General features: G+C 37.4%; 1 protein-coding gene and 1 long non-coding RNA gene across 2 annotated transcripts in view; both read right to left on the bottom strand.

Moving 5' to 3' along the window:
• LOC122662276 (serine/threonine-protein kinase PRP4 homolog) overlaps positions 1 to 20108 on the bottom strand; it is a 40919-nt gene extending 20811 nt beyond the window's left edge. The window contains exons 1-7 of the mRNA XM_043857901.1: positions 19979 to 20108; positions 7868 to 7933; positions 7550 to 7706; positions 7153 to 7444; positions 6962 to 7076; positions 6659 to 6822; positions 6384 to 6458 (exon numbers count right to left, since the gene is read on the bottom strand). Of these exons, the coding sequence (XP_043713836.1) occupies positions 6384 to 6458; positions 6659 to 6822; positions 6962 to 7076; positions 7153 to 7444; positions 7550 to 7706; positions 7868 to 7933; positions 19979 to 20108 (999 nt within the window). The remainder of the gene's footprint in view (positions 1 to 6383; positions 6459 to 6658; positions 6823 to 6961; positions 7077 to 7152; positions 7445 to 7549; positions 7707 to 7867; positions 7934 to 19978) is intronic.
• On the bottom strand, positions 4545 to 5359 carry LOC122654681. The gene is made up of 3 exons (XR_006331949.1): positions 5305 to 5359; positions 4807 to 4858; positions 4545 to 4661 (listed from the first exon to the last, which is right to left on the bottom strand). It is a non-coding gene; the product is annotated as an uncharacterized LOC122654681 (long non-coding RNA).
• Positions 20109 to 20775: the final 667 nt, after the last annotated feature.

Consider the following 20775-nt stretch of genomic DNA (forward strand, 5'->3'; position numbering starts at 1 on the left):
TCAGAAGATATCTATGAGGGATATGATTTGAAAGGAAAAAAGAATATCTGAAACATATGGAACACTTTAATTGGTAACACTAACAATATATATTTTTTAATTAACATAAATTTTATTAAAAGAAAGATAATATGGTATAACAGGCCTCCAAGGAGGCAAGAGCACAGATAATATACAACAACAAAGAACTACACCCCTGCCCCCTATAAAAGCCCACACCTCATAATGGAATGGTATTCCCATTACAGAATCTCAAAAGTAAAACGCCTTGCTTGGCCAACCCATCAGCCATCTCATTGACAACTCTAGGCTGTCATTGAAAAGAGCAATGCAGGCTAGAGGCAAGATGAGGAATGCATCCAACTAAATGTGCAAATCTCCAAGGTTTCCTGAGTGTGATCAACCATACAAGTAACAATATTTGCATGATCTCCTTATAAATATGCATGAAACGAAATACCTGAAACAACCAGAACCATGACAAAATGGAGTAATAGGATTAGAGATGAAGAACTTACTGGAATTCCATGAACTTAGCACCTATGTCCTAGAAAAACCAAAAAGCATTGTTATCCACCACAGAATGAAGAGACAACACTAAGCCTATGTTTCCTATCAGGAAAAACATGAAAAAGTTAAAACTCACGGATCATGTTAAAGAAAAGAAAATTAAAATCGGATGCAACTACTAACCAATTGAACATTAACTGCAACACTGCAACCTCTCATCGCCAGTGCAAAATCCTCCAGAACCACCAAACCATAGATCAGATGTAATGCAGTTTCACAAAAAATAATGAGGGCAAACAGAACAAAGGTTTCTAATCATAATTTAGCCACTACCAGATTATAAACTATGATCATTCACCTTAAGAATCTTTTTTTTTCTTTTTTCTTTTTTTTTTGTTACTGGTTGGAGGGTGTACCAATAAAAATTAAAATATTCCATATTACAGAAATTGAACCTCTATTTCTACACATACACGCACGCACACAATGCAGGAACATGTACATACAAACAGGCATGAGAGCTCTGATAGGCAAGGAAGAAATGGCCATTCAACTTCAGGTTGTAAAATTTTTCTGGTTAATTCCTCCAAGTCTGAAAACAGTTCAGGAGCCAAATTTTATAGTTAAGAACAGGCAACGTAGTTTCAAGGGTTTTACAATAAGCTGCCTAAAAAACAAACCAGGGTACCTACTTTTGGTTGCCTTCTAAGCATGTAAAGCACTAATTGGTTGCGTCATTGCCCTTGATGAAACCCTGAATGAAAAATAGAGTTAGACTCCAGGATCCAAGTGATTTGGATAAATGAAAAAAATGTACACAACCAAAAAAATTTAATATCCAAGTATCCACTAAATATAGGAAAGATGAAATCCAATGTAAGATGGACGCTATCTGAAAGGAAAAGATTCTGTCGAGTCTATCTTTTCCAAAAGCCATAGGAACACTTTTCACAACCTCATTGAGTTTAATTTAGTAACTAGCATTGGTGTGAATTTTCTAATGCACTAAAGCCTGCAAAAGGTTGCAGCACACTGTTTTCAAACTTCAAACAAAAATTTCAAGGGGGGGGGGATAAATGTGATAAATCTTCTCAAAGCCCATCATTAAGAATGATTACAAGAGATGTAAACGCCTTTGGCGAGTTGTCTTACAATAGAAACAGAAGCCATCCCACTGAAAGAACCGCCATGTAGGAAGGTCCACAGACCAAACATCATCTTCTTTGCATTTCATCCATGCCAATAACACTGTGTCAATCCTCTTAGGCAATCACAGAAAGATAAAGACAGAGAAATGCCAAATGATTAGAGACCTAAAAATAAATTGAGATCATAATGTACATGTATCTAGCTCAACAGCATTTCTGGGGTCATAAAATCAGCATCTTTGGTCACTTACCTATGATGAATGAATGCCTCAATGCTTGAGATACCGTCATTCTCTTCTCTGGATCTAAGACGAATATTTTTTCTAGAAGATCTTAGAAATTCGCCAACATCTTCGGATCCTCACCAGGGGAGCTTGTAATTAAGGAACCAATGTCTTTTTGCTAAATATTGAGAAGCAGCCTCTTCACAATCTGCAGACATAGTTTACAAGGCTAAATTAAAATGTGGGCAATGATGCTTCCCTTTTTTTTTTTCTTTTTTTCCTAGTTTGCCAGGCCAACTAAGGATTTTAAACTCAAGTCGGTTCTTAAAACCCTATCAAGTTTCACACATAAAAAAAAATGCATAAAGATTAGACTACAAGCTTCACTTCAAAATAACGCATATTAGAATGTGCACTGCAAGGGAATGACTAAAAAATCAAGAAGAGAAAAGAGGAAGAAAGAAGAAATTCAATTGTGGCGGCGATAAAAAAACCTGGTTGTCCCATCCACCAAGGTGAACTTATAGGGACATGGGAGTCTTTGGCACTTCTCTTGGGATCAGTAGCAAAGAAAACAGTGTAGACAAGGATGAAAGTATCAATAAATTCTGCTGCCAAACCCATACCTTTACTGTAGCCATCGGCGATCTCGTTCACCCCACCACCATACTGCACATAGTAAGACTTTTGGAAGGCCTTTACTAGCCCTACACCACACATTGCACCCAAGCATTCGGCCACCATTGTACATCACAGCATGGATTAGTGACACTTTATGGGCTAAGAAAAGCCCAAACATCACTTCTAGGTTATTATGCCCTCCTGTACACGCACACAACTGTTTAGAGGGAAAAAAGAGAGAGACGAGAGTTATTAATCATCATTGAAAAAATTCTTTTCTCTTCAATGACTATCTTTCTTTTTTAAATATAAGAAAGAAGGGATACAGAGAATAACCTAAGCATAGCAATTGAAACAAAAACAAAATAAGGAAAATAAAATGAACTCAATAGAACAAAGTGAAGCGAGGCATTGAAATTGAACAAAAATTACCAATGAAAATGCCAACAGATAATAGTGGGCCTCGCTGTATTGGACTAGGACTTTTATCGAGGTTTTGCCTGATGGAGCACCTATGTCCTAGAAAAACCAAAAAGCATTGTTATACACCACAGAATGTAGAGACAAAACTAAACCTATGTTTCCTATCAGGAAAAACATGAAAAAGTTATAACTCATGGATCACGTTAAAGAAAAGAAAATTAAAATCGGATGCAACTACTAACCAATCGAACATTAACTGCAACACTGCAACCTCTCATCGCCAGTGCAAAAGCCTCCAGAACCACCAAACCATAGATCAGATGTAATGCAGTTTCACAAAAAATAATGAGGGAAAACAGAACAAAGGTTTCTAATCATAATTAATCCCCCCTCATTCTCTATGATTCTGATCTTCTAACACTACTTTAACACCTGCTGTTACCACTTTCCACACCCCTGCTCTGTTTCTATTAGTTCCCATATCAGCCCCGATCACACCCTGCTATTATTAGCCGGAGATATCTGTCCTGGTTTAACCACTGATAAGTTTGATCTAAAGAGTTACTCAACCCAAGTTTCAGGCTCAACAGCTCTGTAGTTTTGAGTAACAAAATATCCCCCATTCTGTTAATGAGCTTTTGATTTCCTTCATTTCTGTTTTAATCTTCTAATCATACATGCTGTTGTGGTGGCCTACGCAGTTCCTGTAGTCAATGTTTCTTGTTTCCTAACTAGCCTATTCTGTCCTTTTAGAGCCTTTGCAAATTCTGCCCTAATCTCAATTTAGGGTTGGGTTTCAGACCATGCACCAGGAGAATTATCCAAAGTGAGCATTTTTCTTAGGTTCCAACTCATATTCCACAGATTTTGGTGAATCTTCTCTACATCATCTTTTCATTAAGAATTTGCTTATCCTCCACAAACAGGCTGGTAATTAGTAGTGAATAGCATATAAAAATAATTGCCATTCAATGAAACCAATAACAACCATTGGGGTTAGATAAGAATAAAACAGAAAGAAGGTAACCAAACCTTAAGTCTCTGTTTACTGTCCTGGTCCCAAAAATTGAAAGCACCATCAGAACCTGATGTTGCAAAAGTATGGTGTACATGAACTAGGGATACCCACACAAGCTCTGAAAGTATATCAAGCAACAGATAGATTAAGCCTCCTCATGAGTCAAAAGTTCAGAAGATATCTATGAGGGATATAATTTGAAGGGACAAAAGAATATCTGAAACATATGGAACACTTTAATTTGTAACACTAACAATATATTTTTTTTAATTAACATAAATTTTATTAAAAGAAAGATAATATGGTATAACAGGCCTCCAAGGAGGCAAGAGCACAGATAATATACAACCACAAAGAACTACACCCCCACCCCCTATAAAAGCCCACACCTCATAATGGAATGGTATTCCCATAACAGAATCTCAAAAGAAAAACGCCTTACTTTTTCAACTCATCAGCCATCTCATTGACCACTCTAGGCTGTCATTGAAAAGAGCAATGCAGGCTAGAGGCAAGATGAGGAATGCATCCAACTAAATGTGCAAATCTAAAAGGTTTCTTGAGTATGATCAACCATACAAGTAACAACATTTACATGATCTCCTTATAAATACGCATGAAACGAAGTACCTGAAACAACCAGAACCATGACAAAATGGAGTAATAGGATTAGAGATGAAGAACTTACTGGAATTCCATGAACTTAGCACCTATGTCCTAGAAAAACCAAAAAGCATTGTTATACACCACAGAATGAAGAGACAACACTAAACCTATGTTTCATATCAGGAAAAACTGAAAAAGTTAAAACTCATAGATCATGTTAAAGAAAAGAAAATTAAAATCGGATGCAACTACTAACCAATTTGAACATTAACTGCAACACTGCAACCTCTCATCGCCAGTGCAAAAGCCTCCAGAACCACCAAACCATAGATCAGATGTAATGCAGTTTCACAAAAAATAATGAGGGCAAACAGAACAAAGGTTTCTAATCATAATTGAGCCACTACCAGAATATAAACTATGATTATTCACCTTAAGAATCTTTTTTTTTTTTTTTTGGTTACTTGTAGGAGGGTATACCAATAAAAATTAAAATATTCCATATTACAGAAATTGAACCTCTATTTCTACAGATACACACACACACACACACAATGCAGGAACATGTACATGCAAACAGGCATGAGAGCTCATATAGGCAAGGAAGAAATGGACCATTCAACTTCAGGTTGTAAAATTCTTCTGGTTAATTTCTCCAAGTCTGAAGACAGTTCAGGAGCCCAATTTTATAGTTAAGAGCATGCAATGTAGTTTCAAGGGTTTCAGAATAAGCTGCCTAATAAACAAACCGTACCTTCTTTTGGTTGCCTTCTAAGCATTTAAAGCACTGATTGGTTGCGTCATAGCCTTGGATGAAACACTGAATGAAAAATAGAATTGGACTCCAGGACCCAATTGATTTGGATAAATGAAAAAAATGTAGACACAAAAAAAATGCAATATCCAAGTATCCACTAAATATTGGAAAGATGAAATCCAATGTAAGATGGAAGCTATCTGAAAGGAAAAGATTCTGTCGAGTGACTCGAGTCTATCTTTTCCAAAAGCCATAGGAACACTTTTCACAACCTCATTGAGTTTAACTTAGTAACTAGCATTGGTGTGAATTTTCTAATGCACTAAAGCCTGCAAAAGGTTGCAGCACACTGTTTTCAAACTTCAAACAAAAATTTCAAGGGGGGATAAATATGATAAATCTTCTCAAAGCCCATCATTAAGAATGATTACAAGAGATGTAAACGCCATTGGCAAATTGTCTTACAATAGAAACAGAACCCATCCCACTGAAAGAACCGCCATGTAGGAAGGTCTTCAGACCAAACATCATCTTCTTCGCATTTCATCCACACCAATAACACTGTGTCGATCCTCTTAGGCAATCACAGAGAGATAAAGACAGAGAAATGCCCAATGATTAGAGAGATAAAAATAAATTGAGATCATAATGTACATGTATCTAGCTCAACAGCATTTCTGGGGTCATAAAATCAGCATCTTTGGTCACTTGCCTGTGATGAATGAATGCCTCAATGCTTGAGATACTGTCATTCTCTTCTCTGGATCTAATACAAATATTTTTTCTAAATCTTTGAAATTCACCAACATCTTCGGATCCTCACCAGGGGAGCCTGTAATTAAGGAACCAATGTCTTTTTGCTAAATATTGAGAAGCAGCATCATCACAGTCTGCAGACATAGTTTACAAGGCTAAATTAAAATGAGGGCAATGATGCTTCCCTTTTCTTTTTCTTTTTTTGGGGGGGGTGGGAGGGGGGGAGGGGAGGAATAGGGTGGTTGCAGTAATAGGAATAACAATAGAAACAGTCATTGAAACATAATCACAACAGATTTCATAGACAAGTAACTTCTCACCTTCTTTGTAACAGAATCTTCTTCAGTAGCATGAAAATTCAAATCCTGGTCAAAATGCTGATTGGTAAATCCACCCTGTAGAAAAAGCAAGATATGTTGAAATCAGCACAAACAATAAAAATAAGAATCATAACATAGTATTTCCATTCAATAACCTAAAATAATAAGCTAAAGATATTGATGACCATGGAAACAAAGCTGCAAAAAATAAAGGGTTTAAACACTCCTCGTGAGGGTTGCAGGGAATCTGAAGAAAACAAAAATCAAATTTCAACCTTGCGGAGCATCTTCTTTGGAAAAGATCCCTTCAACTCCATGTGGAGACACAACATGTCATTGTTTGATGGGCTTGGAAAAAGGACTTTCCCCAAATAAAGCTCATATAAACAGCAACCAACAGACCATATATCCATGCGATGATCATATGGCAAGCCAAGAACTGTAACAGGAAAAGAAAATTTACATATTTTACTGACAGAAACCAATAAAAAAAATATATCTCAACAAACACATAAACCCCCACCCCAAAAAAAAATAAAAAAAATAAAAAATCAAGGGATATGAAACAAAGAACTTACTTATTTCAGGAGCTCGGTAAAAGCGGCTCACAAGATATGGCGTGATCTCATTTTTTCCAGCAAAGATGGCATTACCAAAATCACAAAGCTTCAACACATTTTTTGTCTCATTTACCTGAATGGGACAACATACCTATGTTAGAAAGTCATAAAAGAACCACCCCAGTAATGGAAGAATAATTTAAACTCACCAGCATATTATCTGGCTTTATGTCACAATGCAGGACTCCACAGTTACGCAGATGCTTTAATGCAATAAAAAGCTGTTTGGCATATTCTCTTACAGTTCCCAGATTAAGGCCAATATTACGACCAAACTTCTTTAGTACCTCATGAAGATTCATATGAGGAGATTCAAAAACCAAACAAAGATGATTTCGGTACCTGAAACTTGAGAAAAATCGAACACAATGGCATCTATTCTCAGGATCTGCACTAGCTAATTTCTTCAATATTATCAGCTCTTCTAAACCTGCCTTGTACCTGTGCATTGAAATACAGTCAACAGTAACTTGCACTATCCAGTTAAAATCAATATTTAGCTAGAACTAAAGCAATCTGAGGGCAAAAAGGGTAACATCAACTCACATAGTGTCATTATTGCGTATGATTTTTATAGCCACCTCTTCAGGATCACCCTTCCCAGCCTTGAGGTCCTTTGCACGAACTACTGTCGAAAAAACACCTTTCCCATGGGCTGCAGTAACTTCATACCTACTGTCAAATATTTCTCCAAATCGATAGCCTGCACAGAGAATATGTGAATACCATGAAAAGAAAATAACAAAGTACAATTCCTGCAAAAGATAGGTCAACCCGAAATCCAGTTGATACCAAAGAGACATAATAGTTCTTTTGCTTGCATATGACAAAAGAAAACAAAGAAAGGTTTGATGAAGGACTTACTGTCATAACCCTCTGCATCGTCCCAGTTGTCAGGAAGACCACTTCTTTCAAGATGCAAACCATCTCCTTTTCCGTGCAAAAATTACTAAGCACGAGGATAACTGTTCAAGACAAAATCAGGGAAGAATAGAAGTCATTTGGGAGGGGTTGGGGAAGAGAGAGAGAGAGAACAACCACTGTATCTGATAAATGAAGTATAATACAAGTGGGAGTAAAATAACTCCACTACCACATTATTATGCATTTATAGCAAAAACCAAAAACATGACAACCCACCCAGGGATAAATAACAAGAAATTTTATAAAGAGCCAACAAGAGCAAAGCAGAATAACACTAAAAAATTAAAATAAAAAAGATAAAACAACAAAGGAATAACAATTCCATAGACATCTCAGTCCTAGATATTTCATTTTCTGTTCAGTAAATCATTGCAGCTTCATGAACCCACGCCCTTGTAAGGATCAGAAGATGTAATTTTGTAAGAGCCAAGAGGGGAAAAAGGGCAGAGTGGTCAATTTTCAGACATTCCAGATCATTTTTTCTTTAACGCAGTACACATGGCTTTTCATAGGTCCAACAGACTACGTCAGGTCAAAGAGGTTTTGTTATAGGGCAACTGAACTAGATACTTGATAGAATTTACTTTTGATCTACAAAATCACCGTACTATAATATCCAGCTTTTTTTTTATTTAAATAAGTTGCAATACCAAGCAACTTTTTAGCAGTTCAGCACAAGTATGCAATTCCCTTTAAAATTAGCATAGTATGTTTGTTTGCAATCAAATTTAAGTTTCATCAAGTTTAATTTGCTCGATGTGATAGTGTCGGATTGTTTAATGGTTCACATGTTAATTTGGAATCAGATTTAAGTTTAATTTCCCTCTTTCCCTCCCCCTCCCTATTCCTGTACCTATCTCTCTCCCTGTCCCAGACCTTCTCCCTGTCCCTGTCCCGATCCTTCTTCTTCTCTCTCTCCCTCTCTTCTAAAAATAATTAAGCAAAACTCACACTAAGAACTGGACTAAGATTTAAAACCCAAACTCCAAAGCCAAAGAGGAAGAAGGAAATGCGAACAGAGTAGATTACGATCTTCACTTCAAAATAGCACAAATTAGAATGACAAAAAAATAAGGAAGAGAAAAGAGGAAGAAGGAAAAAATTCAAGGCTTTGATCAGCCAAGATGCTGGGGGAGTAAAGCCAGCTAAGTAGCCTAAATGAAGTGTGGTTTCTGGTTAAGTCTCTATAATAACAAAATCCCCCAAATAAAAAAAAATTAATCTCGTTCAAAAACGCCAGAGGAAACATGCTGCATAGAACTGCCAATAAGAAAGCAGGATCTTTCCTACTTATCCCACAAATAGAAAGAGAGATCCTTCTTTCCATATCTGCACGACCAATACGAAATCCTATCTGTTTGGCCTGACAGTTTGTCAAACATGTGTCTGGTAGTGAAACTGACAATTAGTCCATAAGCATGAGTTCCAACTTAAGAAACAGCCTCGAACGTGCTTCAGAAATACAATCAAGTATCAAGTTTACTTTCTCAGAAGAGATTTCTTATTCTGAGAAGGGTCGAAGGAAGGATAGTTATGTCTACTTTCACCTCATCTTGTAGATTTTGATGTGAAGTGATGGGCATCTAATGTTGGAGTTGCATATTTGTGGGATTTGGGTCTAAAGGTGTCTCAAGATATGGAGGGCTGTGGCCTTTGTGAGAAGAGTCCAGTGATGGAAATTTTCTCAGAATTTATAGATAGTTTTGTTTGCAGATTTTGTTTTCGTAGTGTACAGCTTGAGTTGTTTGTGTTATTGCTGGCTCTTCGTTGTAAAATTTCATTCTTCCTTTTTCTTATAAATAAAATTCTTCATTAGGCTTCATTGATCCCCAAAAAAATTTAGGTGCTGAAGTTTTCAAACGCAGATCAAGATCAAGATCTAGTTAGGACTTAGGAAATAGATAGCATTTATACAAATTTCTATAGGGTTAATAGAATCCAGAAATTTAGCATTTACAGAATTATGGATTGGAGTTAGCTTATTCTAGAGAAAATAGAGAGATAAACCTCAAAATGCATACCATAAGGGAAGACCTACTGATTAGGGCGGGGGGGGGGGGGGGGAAGGGAAGCACAAATTCTATTTACAAAAAGGATGTGAAACAATATATATCCAACTGAAACTTAAGAATTTAAGAAATTGCATACACAAGCACCATGACTTAGTAACTAGTTACCACAGGGTTGATGGACCAGCAGATGACTCTGAAATTACTGTCGAACACCAGGGCTGGGGTGTTGATTTGAACCTCAAAAGTTGGCCAGCAACCGATGGGTAGATTGGAAGCTCTTGGGGCTCAAATTTTTTTGTTGTAGGCGAGAACTCAGTCCAGTGAGCCGCAAGGTATATTCAGTCTTCTCCAACCAGCAACTATAATCGCAAGCACTCCTGTAACATTCAACATAGAATTCCAGCAACTCAGTTCAGTGAGCCGCAAGGTATGTTCAGTCTTCTCCAACCAGCAACTATAAGCCCAAGCACTCCTGTAACATTCAACATCGAATTCCAGCAACTCAGTCCAGTGAGCCGCAAGGTATGTTCAGTCTTCTCCAACCAGCAACTATAAGCCCAAGCACTCCTGTAACATTCAACATAGAATTCCAGCAGTAACACAACACTCACGATAGAATCTCAGTTGAACAAAAGATCTCAGAACAGTAACCACAACACAGGATATCGAATGGAAAGAAAAAGAAGATAGAAAAGGTAGAAGGGGTTAGGGTTGATCGAGCCTCTCACTCTCTCCTAGGTATCTCACCTATGAGGTCTCTCACCCCCACTGTATCACACAACCATTAGCACAAAGCCAAATTCAATCTCATTTATAAATTGTGGAGGAAAGACCGACACCTGCCTACTTCGAAAATAGAAAGTAAAACAAAATAGAAAGTCTCTTGCAAGGTAATATTCAGACTTGTACACGAAGCTAATCAAATCTTGAGCTATGAAACAAAATGGAAAGTATTTGGAGTTGTTTTGAAAGCGAAGAAACGGAATAACGGTCGACGAGAGATATTTATGGAGGTGGCGTCAAAGATACGCGCCAGCTGTAGAGACATGCGTGCAATCGTGTCAATGATATCGATCGAGTCTCTTACCAAAAAAATAAGATATCGATCTGGAGTCAGTTATTAATTGACAGCTACTGATGCGTCCCACTAAATGTAATAATAATATTGTAAAAATATATTCTCGTAAATCTGTTCCTAAGTCCCGCCATAACTATCAAAATTCAAAATCATCTGCCAACCAGCCTAATCACCACGTGGATTTTAAACTGGAAATCGGTGTCTTTGAAATATTCAATGGGTGCTTAATTTTACTCAAAAAACAGAATGGATCCTAAAAGCCCTAGAATTGTTAGGCATCTGCTTTTCAGCCGATGGATCCTAAACACCCTAGGAATAAAAAGCATTTGTTTAATACGTATAATTTAATCGTATTTTTTGTGAGACGGACCAATGGTTTTAAATTTGGAATCAAATATCGAATCTATACTAGAAACCCATGAATTGTCCCCTTAGATCTGAAACTCAATGATTTGGTCCTAAAACCCTAGAATCAACTGGATCAGTACATCCAAAATCAAGATCAATCACTATCAATACATATCACAATTGGTCAATTCGACTAATCCAATTCCAATTTTTTAAACAATTGGATTGAAACCCATCAAAATTCATCTCTAAGCATATATGATGCCAATATTTGGGATAGGACATGGTTTGCATTTACCACATGGTAATTTTTTTTAGCTCAATTCAATTACAAGTGAGTGCTATTTGCATGCAGAGCAATAGAAATTTCCCATGGGTTACTCTTGCATTGTTGGAGTGATCACAAAGAGAGATTCCCACATGCTTTGCATGCAATTAGTACTTCTCTTTAATCATTTGCGTTTCCAATCATTTATTTATTTATTTTTTGTGAATTGTCAGAGTTCCATTTTGTTTTGGGGAAAGTAATCTTTCACGTTGCATGAAGGAAATAGAAAGACATTGGTGATTGTCTATGTCTGCCCTCTATTTATGAATGGTCAAAAATATCTTTATTATTGTCGACACCCTACGGACACTATCGAATCCCCTCGATCAAGACAGAATCCCTTGACGATGGCTGAAGGAAAATTTTCTTATGATTATAGAAGGTTTTCACCCTTCCCTTTTAAGGGATACAAAATATCTTTACTTTACATCATTTGGGTAGGATAAAGATTTGCCCTTATCTTTACCTTGTTAGCCCACAAGTGAAAATTCCTATTACCTTACAAATAAACAAGAAATAGGTCATGGGTATAGTCCATGGGTTGATTGGATAGGATGTATATGGGTTGGCCCTTTCAAATAACGTACATGTACATATATGGAGGAATGTAATGTATGCTTACAAAATCACCTTGATCTCATAATTAGATAAAACTAATTTCCCATAATGTATATATATGGAGGAATGTAATGTATACTTAAAGTAGATAACTAATTTCCCATAATTTGTACAAGCGCAGAGTGCTTACATGCGAGGAAGCATGTGAGAGAGTGAAAAGAATGAGAGGGAGAAGAGAAAATAGAGTTAATTTGAAAGGGAGGGAACAGAAAAAACGGTCGAGGGAAAATACTTATATAGAGGAGGTGGCGTCAGTGATACGCGCCAGCTATAGTTCCGTACGACTTCACAAGGCACGACGGTAAGTAGTAAGATATGTATTAACCACACACAATTTTACATATTTCTTTTACTAACAACAAATTTACATATTTCTTGCCGAGCCAACTAATGACTTTAAAATTTAAACAGAAAATATTTTTTTTTCAACTAGATTTGTTGGAAAGCTTTGAACACTGCTTAAATCTTATTTATATTAAAGGATTATGTTCTGGTCAAACTTAATTTGGTATGCGCGAATGCTGTTTAAAATCGTTCTGAATGAAAATATTTTTTTAGATATCAAAACAACTAAATATTTTAGTTCACTTTTGGTTTCTAACAATGTTTTACCATATTAAGATTTATGAAATTTTTAGATTTAAGAAAAACCCTAGCATTAGAAAGTTGAAAATTTCACCTACCATCGAAAATCCAATTTTTTTTCTTGAACTAGGGGGTTGACTTTTTATCTTTTTGGAATTTGATTTTAACTATTTTTATTAGATTCAAATAAGGGTGTATTTGCTTATTTATGAATAATATCTTACGTAAATAAAATACTAAATATTTATTTAAATAATATTAGGCATAAATAAATATTTGGTATGGTTTTTGGCATAAGTGTCTGTCCTGGTTTCCAACCAAGTTTCCTCAAGTTTTATTGGGGATAAGTGACATTTATATAGGTATTCAGGTCGAAACTAGCGAAATATGGTCGATACTAGTCGAAACCAACCAAAACCCTGTATTTTTTAAACTCCCACCTTAACTCGTCTCGATTTCTTGCGAAACCGAGATATCTTGATGGTTTCGACCAAGATCTCTTTCCATGGTTTTAAATAAAGTTGCTGGACCTAATCCCTTACTCCCTTAGGCTTCTAGAAACCCCATCAATGTGTGTGTGTGTGTGTGTGTGTGTATGAGAGAGAGAGAGAGAGAGAGAGGAGTGATGCAGATGCAAGGAAGAGAAGAAAGGGATAACATGTTTTCTCCCTATAGCTGTAGGAGTTCTATTTTCAGTCAACCAGCCTAGATCGTGGGGTTAGGTTAAGGTGTTATTTTTTCTTTTTTGAAAATTAAATTGTCAAAAAGTAGTCTGTTTTGGCTATTCGAAGCAGTAGGTTGAATTCCAAATAATACTAGTGTCTATTTCTGAGTTCTATAATAGTTTTAAGAGCTGCAGCGCACTCCCATGTTTTTAAAAACAATAGAATTCAGTTTTTTGTTTTAACTGAAAGAGCAGTGGAATCAGTTTTGCTGAGTGGATTCTCAGCAGGTACTTGGTGGGCTCTATGGACTGATCTCAAGTGGATTCCCGTACCAATCTCTTCTTATTTATTTTCTAGAAATTTTTAGGTCAGTCCTTCCCTATTCTAGTACCCTATTCCCCTGTTTTTTAGTTATTTTCTGCTAGTTTTCAAAAACCAGGGGTGATCTGAGTTTCGTTTGAAAACTAGGGGGTGACATGTAATTCACCCAAATTAGGAAATAGATAGCAATTATACAAATTTCTATACGGTTAATAGAATCCAGAAATTTGGCATTTTTAGAATTATGGATTGGAGTTAGCTTATTCTAGAGAATATAGAGAGATAAACCTCAAAATGCAAACCAGAAAGGAAGACCAACTGATTAGGGGGGGAAAGCACAAATTCTATTTACAAAAAGGATGTGAAACAATGCATATCCAACTGAAACTTAGAATTTAAGAAATATTATACACAAGGACCATAACAAATGCCATAAAACATTTTAAAGGCAAAACATATAATGGAACTAAATTTAGTAATTCATACGCTCTCCATAGCTGTGAGTTCATCTTTGTTGCTTGTGATCAAACCATCTCAATATTCAGGAGTCTCTCTCACTTGATCTCCCACAGAGTTACTCCTATTCCCCAGTCATTTTTATTCTGGCTTAACTGGTCTTGCAACTCATCAATCTCAACAATTTCATTTCAACTACATCATTCTCCAAACAGTTTAACTTGTCTTTAAGTGCCACACATTATGTTTGGGACATGCTCATAAGATTTTCATCTAACTGTGATCAATGTGTTTCAGTCATTTCACAGTTCTAATTTCTAAAGCACCATTTCCTAGGTCATCCAAAGCTGTTTCTTTCAGCTACTCACATGGTGTAACATGTTACTAAGGGATTATATTGTGGTACTGGTCACGAACTTACCTAATGCACATATCTATGCATATCCAGATTCATAATACATCACTTATTCCAAACCTTCTTCATATCACTGTTTTCCACCTGGTGCCAGTGCTACGTTAGGTTGGCATCTAACCTATATACATGTATCTATACCCATTTAACATGAATCCCAAAAACAAAGCTTAAAGCAGAATAGCAGAAAAGAGTCTATAAAAATGCAGGTCGTGGGCTTAGTAAACCCAAGAGAAGGACCAAATAGCTCCTTCAACTGTCATGATGACATTTTGACTAGTCCGTTGGATCCATCTTAGGCAGTTAGGCCTCCCTTTGGTTTCCTTTATTTAGTTTCTGATATGGGTCATTCTTAGTTGCATTGGGTAGACTGAGTATGAGTAGGAATTTCTCCAAGTCTATATATATACCCGAATTCAACTAGAAGTTTGACACATAATTCTCAACAAATTGGATCAAGTGTGCTTCTGTTTTCAAGTTTCAACCAACATACAGACTGTAGAGCACATTCATAATCTGCAGTTTCCATCTTAATTTTAATTCCTTTGATGACCATTATATCCTATTGCAGCTGATTAAAATTCCTTTTTAAGGAGATGCATTTACTGGTTTGCAACCTAACCTTGTGAGTCACAGCATTATAGAGTTGTGAAATTAGTGTTCTCTAGACAGCACCTCTCATTTGGTCAAATAGAGTGAAGATGAGTTTGCGTTGATTTTGTTTAGTTCTGTGTAGCTTCTTTTGTTTTTAACTTTCATACTGAATAAAAATTTGCATCTTTTTTATCCCATTTCTTTTTCTTATTTTGAATTATAACTCAGAATACGTTATCTATCAAAAAGAAAACTCAGAATCCAGCTAGTAAAACTAGGGTAGGAAAGCTCTATTCCTACAACAATCTGGGCAATCAACAGATAACCACTCACTTGTACAGAAAGTAGTCACAGCGTTTAGGCGAATCAAGGCAGGGGGCCTGGATGCAAGGCGACCAAAAGTAATGTAAGGCCAAGTCACAAGTGACCTAACCCCCAAGCAGGATCTCAATTACAAGCAAACAGAATACTCAACACCAATTTCAGCAACACTACATCAAACAATCACCTAACAATAAGTGGACAGTAGAGTATATCAACCCCACGACTCTAATAATAATTAGCAAAGGATTTAGAAGGATCCCAGCCAAACAAAAAATCAACCAGCATCCATAATAGGTCTACCGCAGGTCAGGAACAAGACCAAACAACCAGAAAAATAACCAACTTCAGAAACAGTAGCCACAAATTTTGGTTGGGCCTTATATCCTCATCGAGTAGAGGTCTAATAGGGTTGAATAAATCACCCACATCTCAGCCCCAAACAATGGCTAGATGCTGAGATATTCGAAGGTCTCAGAAATAGAAAGTAAGGACCAGACTTAGTAACTAGTTACCACAGGGTTGATGGACCAGCAGATGACTCTGAAATTACTGTCGAACAGCAGGGCTGGGGTGTTGATTTGAAACTCAAAAGTGGGCCAGCAACCGATGGGCGGATTGGAAGACCTTGGGACTCAAATTTTTTTATTGTAGGAGAGAACTCAGTCCAGTGAGCCGCAAGGTATGTTCAGTCTTCTCCAACCAGCAACTATAATCCCAAGCACTCCTGTAACATTCAACATAGAATTCCAGCAACTCAGTCCAGTGAGCCGCAAGGTATGTTCAGTCTTCTCCAACCAGCAACTATAATCCCAAGCACTCCTGTAACATTCAACATAGAGTTCCAGCAGTAACACAACACCCACGATAGAATCTCAGTTGAACAAAAGATCTCAGAACAGTAACCACAACACAATGTATCGAATGGAAAGAAAAAGAAGATAGAAAAGGTAGAAGGGGTTAGGGTGGATTGAGCCTCTCACTCTCTCCTAGGTGTCTCTAAGGTCTCTCACCTCACTGTATCACACAACCATTAGCACAAAGCCAAATTCAATCTCATTCATAAATTGTGTAGGGAAGACTCTATGGTCTCAATACATATAGCTGCAGATGCCTACTTAGAAAATAGAAAGTCTCTTGCAAGGTAATATTGAGACTTGTACACGAAGCTAATTAAATCTTGAGCTATGAAACAACATAGAAAGTACTAGAATGAACCAAAATAGAAAGTAAATAAAACAGAATAAAATCTCACCTGATATCTCTGCTGATCTATCGCCCACGATCTGGTTTTGAGTGAACCAGAAAACACCCAGCCATGGCTGGTTGGCCCAAAGGCCCATGGGTCTGACCCCTTAGGTTTTTGTGGCTGTATTTCTCGTCCAGGAACCTGTCCACATAAAAAACACCCGCCTAGGCAACAGTTGTCAAGGCGCCTGGGTGCCAAGGCGGCCACCTAGGCAACACCTTGACAACTATGCTTGTACACACCATAGCTTCACTGGTAGAAACATCATACTGTTTGGAGAATATGACTTGAGATGTTCTGATTTCTACTGGCTAGATGCCCAATAAAATTTTTGTTATTTCACTACACACACACAGAGATGGTCAGCACAAAATAAATCCCATGAAGCATACATTCTTGAAGAAAATAAGTTGGATCATAGATTATCAATAAACCTAGAATTGATTCTTCCTGGGCCAATGCCCGAGCGGTTAATGGGGATGGAAGGAAAGAAAAAATAAAAAAAAAGTCTTTTTTCATTGAAAGATTGATTATCAAGGGCTTCTTCCCCTTTTTCAAACTCCGATTCATATTTTTCATATAGAAATCTCTAATCAACAATAGAACAAGATCCATTTTGCATCATATCTAAGGGATTCCTTGGTTCGGACCAAAGAAGCAATGTAACTTGATCATTGGATTGATCAGTCATTTAGTACAGGAAGACCCCCTAAGAGAGAGTTCACATTCCTTTTCTCTTTCTACCTTTGCTTAGTACGGTACGGTACAGCTTGTTCGGTGTGGACGAATTTTCCATCTCCAAGGGAAAAAGAATATGTTAGAATAATGTACACCAGAATGCTGTGAGGGTATTCTGGTCTTTTTGGGGTTAATTTTATGTTATTAAGAGTTATTAGCTTATGTCGGCTATGTGGGTTTTAGTCCCACATCGCCTAGCTTCTACTATTTGTAACTTCCCCTCTATAATAAATAGAGGGGCATTTCTCTCATTAATACAAGCCATTCTAGTTATATTATTTCCTCTCTCTGACCCACGGTTCAACCAACATGGTATCAAAGCTGGTCTGATCTAGGTTAGAGAGAAGAAAAAACCCTATTTTCTCCCTTCTCTTCCTCTAATCGATCTCTCCTCCTCTTCTCCCTTTTCTCATTTTTTCCTGCTCCTAATCTTCTCCCTTGCAACCCAAAAATAGGGGCAGCACTAATGAGGTAGACATAATATCGATGATTTAGTGCTGCCCCCCTTTCTCTTCTATCGTTTTTTATTAAAAAAACCCTGTTGGAAGCCTCATCTGCGATTTGGAGTTCCCCTTTTTTGAGATCAGATCTCTATAAACCTGATCCTCTAATTTAGGAACACCCTATGCAGCCTTTTTCCAGCCCTATTCTACCCTATTCCTAAACCTAACTTCCCTTTTTCTTTATCTCCATCAATTGTTAATTTTTTCCAGCCTAGATCCCCAAATCGATTTCACCTTGTCAAGGTTTTTCAAAACCCTGACTCTAATCGATTTTGGGTTTCCCTTTGTCAGATGCAGCTAATTTCAGGGATAATTCCCAACTTATCCAAGCCCTAAACGACCTCAATTTGAACACAATCTGATGGCTGGATCTGTCCCTACAGCAAAATCTTTACATCCTGCCTTTTATGGTTCCCTGTTAACACCCTAACTCAAATCGATATTAGGATTACCAGTTTGAGTTCTTGCTGCCTTTTGAGGAATGATTACTCCACCTACAGAGACCACTCAACCTCAGTATTTGCCTCTTTCCAAGTGTTTGAAGACCCCTTACCCCAATCGATCTCTATTTTTCAGGGTTTTCCAAAACCCTGACATTAATCGATTTTTTGGGTTAGGGTTACCTACTGCCATTGGAGTTTTTTGTTGGTGTTTCTACCATCAAGAAGGACAGTCTACTTCAACTATTTATGACTTGAAGAAGGTCTACTGCACAAGATAGCTGCTGCCCTCTTTTTCTGCGATTTTTGGTATTTCTTCCATATGAAGATCAAGTCTCAATTACCAAGAAGATTGGTCATTCGAACTGGAGATCCATTCCAGCAGTTAAGGTCAGCCTGTAAGCCTGCACCTTTGACAAGTCATCCTCACTTTTGTTGAAGCCCCCTTCCCTACAATTGATATTCACTTTCAGGGTTTTTTACAAAACCTTGGCTATAATCGATCTAAGGGTTAGGGTAGTCCACTAATGCTGATTTTTTTTAGGAGAGTTTTATAAACATCAGAGGAGTATTCAGCCTATTATTCAGCATCATTCATCAGGTTTTTTTAGTAAAAATTACAGTTCATTCTGTTGGCTTGGTTTCTTCAATTTATACCCTATTTCACTTACTTATTCCTCTATGGCGGGCTGCTTCAACTGCCTATGGATTTGTCTGGTTATTTTGAGCTTCACTACCTATCTGGCTGGTATTATTGATTGGCTTCCATCAGCATGACTGGTTGATGTGTTATTGCTGCCTTCAAGTGGCATACTGCTGCCCTATGATTATTACTGAGTTTCCTCTTGTTGGAGATCGAATTTCTTTCGTTGTGGAAGACTCGAATCTGCTACCCTGGAGATCAGCTTCTTTGGGACTACAACAGTGTGTTCTACGGTTATTGGCTGCACCTACGAACCTATTCAGTTATGTGGAGCCTTTCTGGTTTAAATCCAGCATACTTTGGAGCTTGAATCCTAGCATTGTTACTGATTCAGATCTGATCCAGTTTTTGTTGAAGCTTCTTCATTCAGCTGCTGTCTGGATATCTTTGTTAGTACTGTTTAGCATGTGGGAGTTTCTACCTTGGAGTTTTTCGCACAATTGCTCCTCCCTGTTTTGAAGATTGATCAAGCATTGAAAGATGGAGCATTTCCTTACTTCAAATCAGATCGGTATACTTCTCAGATTTGCCCATTGGAGTTAGGAGTTTCTCCCATACAGGGGTTTCCATCAAAAGTGTTTGTTTGATCGATGGAAGATGGTTGGAACTTTGTGTTGCATAATTTACTCCTCCTTCATAATCCCACTGCTATTTTTCCTTCACCACCTCCCGAAACATACCTTGGCATTCCCCATAAACACTTTGGAAGATCATGGTATTCTCTTGTTTGCCTTTTCTTCTTTTTCCATTACACTTGGCAGCCATTGACAAACTCTGGAATGTTATGTTTTGTCCTATCTCTACAATCATCTCTCGTATGTCCACGTGCACTACACGTGAGGGGGGGATTATATACAGTATACCTGCAGCCATTGCAGAGAGCAGAACATGCAGGGACACTTAGTGCAAAACATAGAAGGTCAGAGATTTCACCATTGCCAAAGGATATCTACTTTGTTATTGGGTTAAGTTTGCCATAAGGGGGAGGCTGGTGTTAAAAGTTTTGAAGATGTTTGGTTATTACCTGCTTATATGAGGTTCTACAAATTGGGTTGATTTTTTTCCGCTGCTTGATTTTTACTGCTGCTTGACTCATTTGACGGCTACCCTAGTTACTTATCTTTAAGATTATACTTCAGAGATTCATTATTGGACAAAGATTGGTGAGAGATGCCTTTTTTGCTGATCAAGTCTGTCCAAGTTTGAAGGTCTATTTTTTTCAAGTTCTTGAAGGTCTATTTGGGAGCTGCATTCATTCTGAAGCTGGATTCAGCTACAACTTATTTTTCCCATTTTATTTAAGTTGGGCATTAGAACCTTGTATGCGCCAACTTGAGGGGGAGTGTTAGCATTGTTATGGAGAGAGTTTTTTTCTTTAGTCCACGCTGAATCTTCCTTCTTTCATATTTGTATAATCCAGCGTGAGGGGGAGTGTTAGAATAATGTACACCAGAATGTCGTGGGGGTATTCTGGTCC

The sequence above is a fragment of the Telopea speciosissima genome, chromosome 1 (genome assembly GCF_018873765.1).
Source record: "Telopea speciosissima isolate NSW1024214 ecotype Mountain lineage chromosome 1, Tspe_v1, whole genome shotgun sequence".
Lineage (NCBI taxonomy): Eukaryota > Viridiplantae > Streptophyta > Magnoliopsida > Proteales > Proteaceae > Telopea > Telopea speciosissima.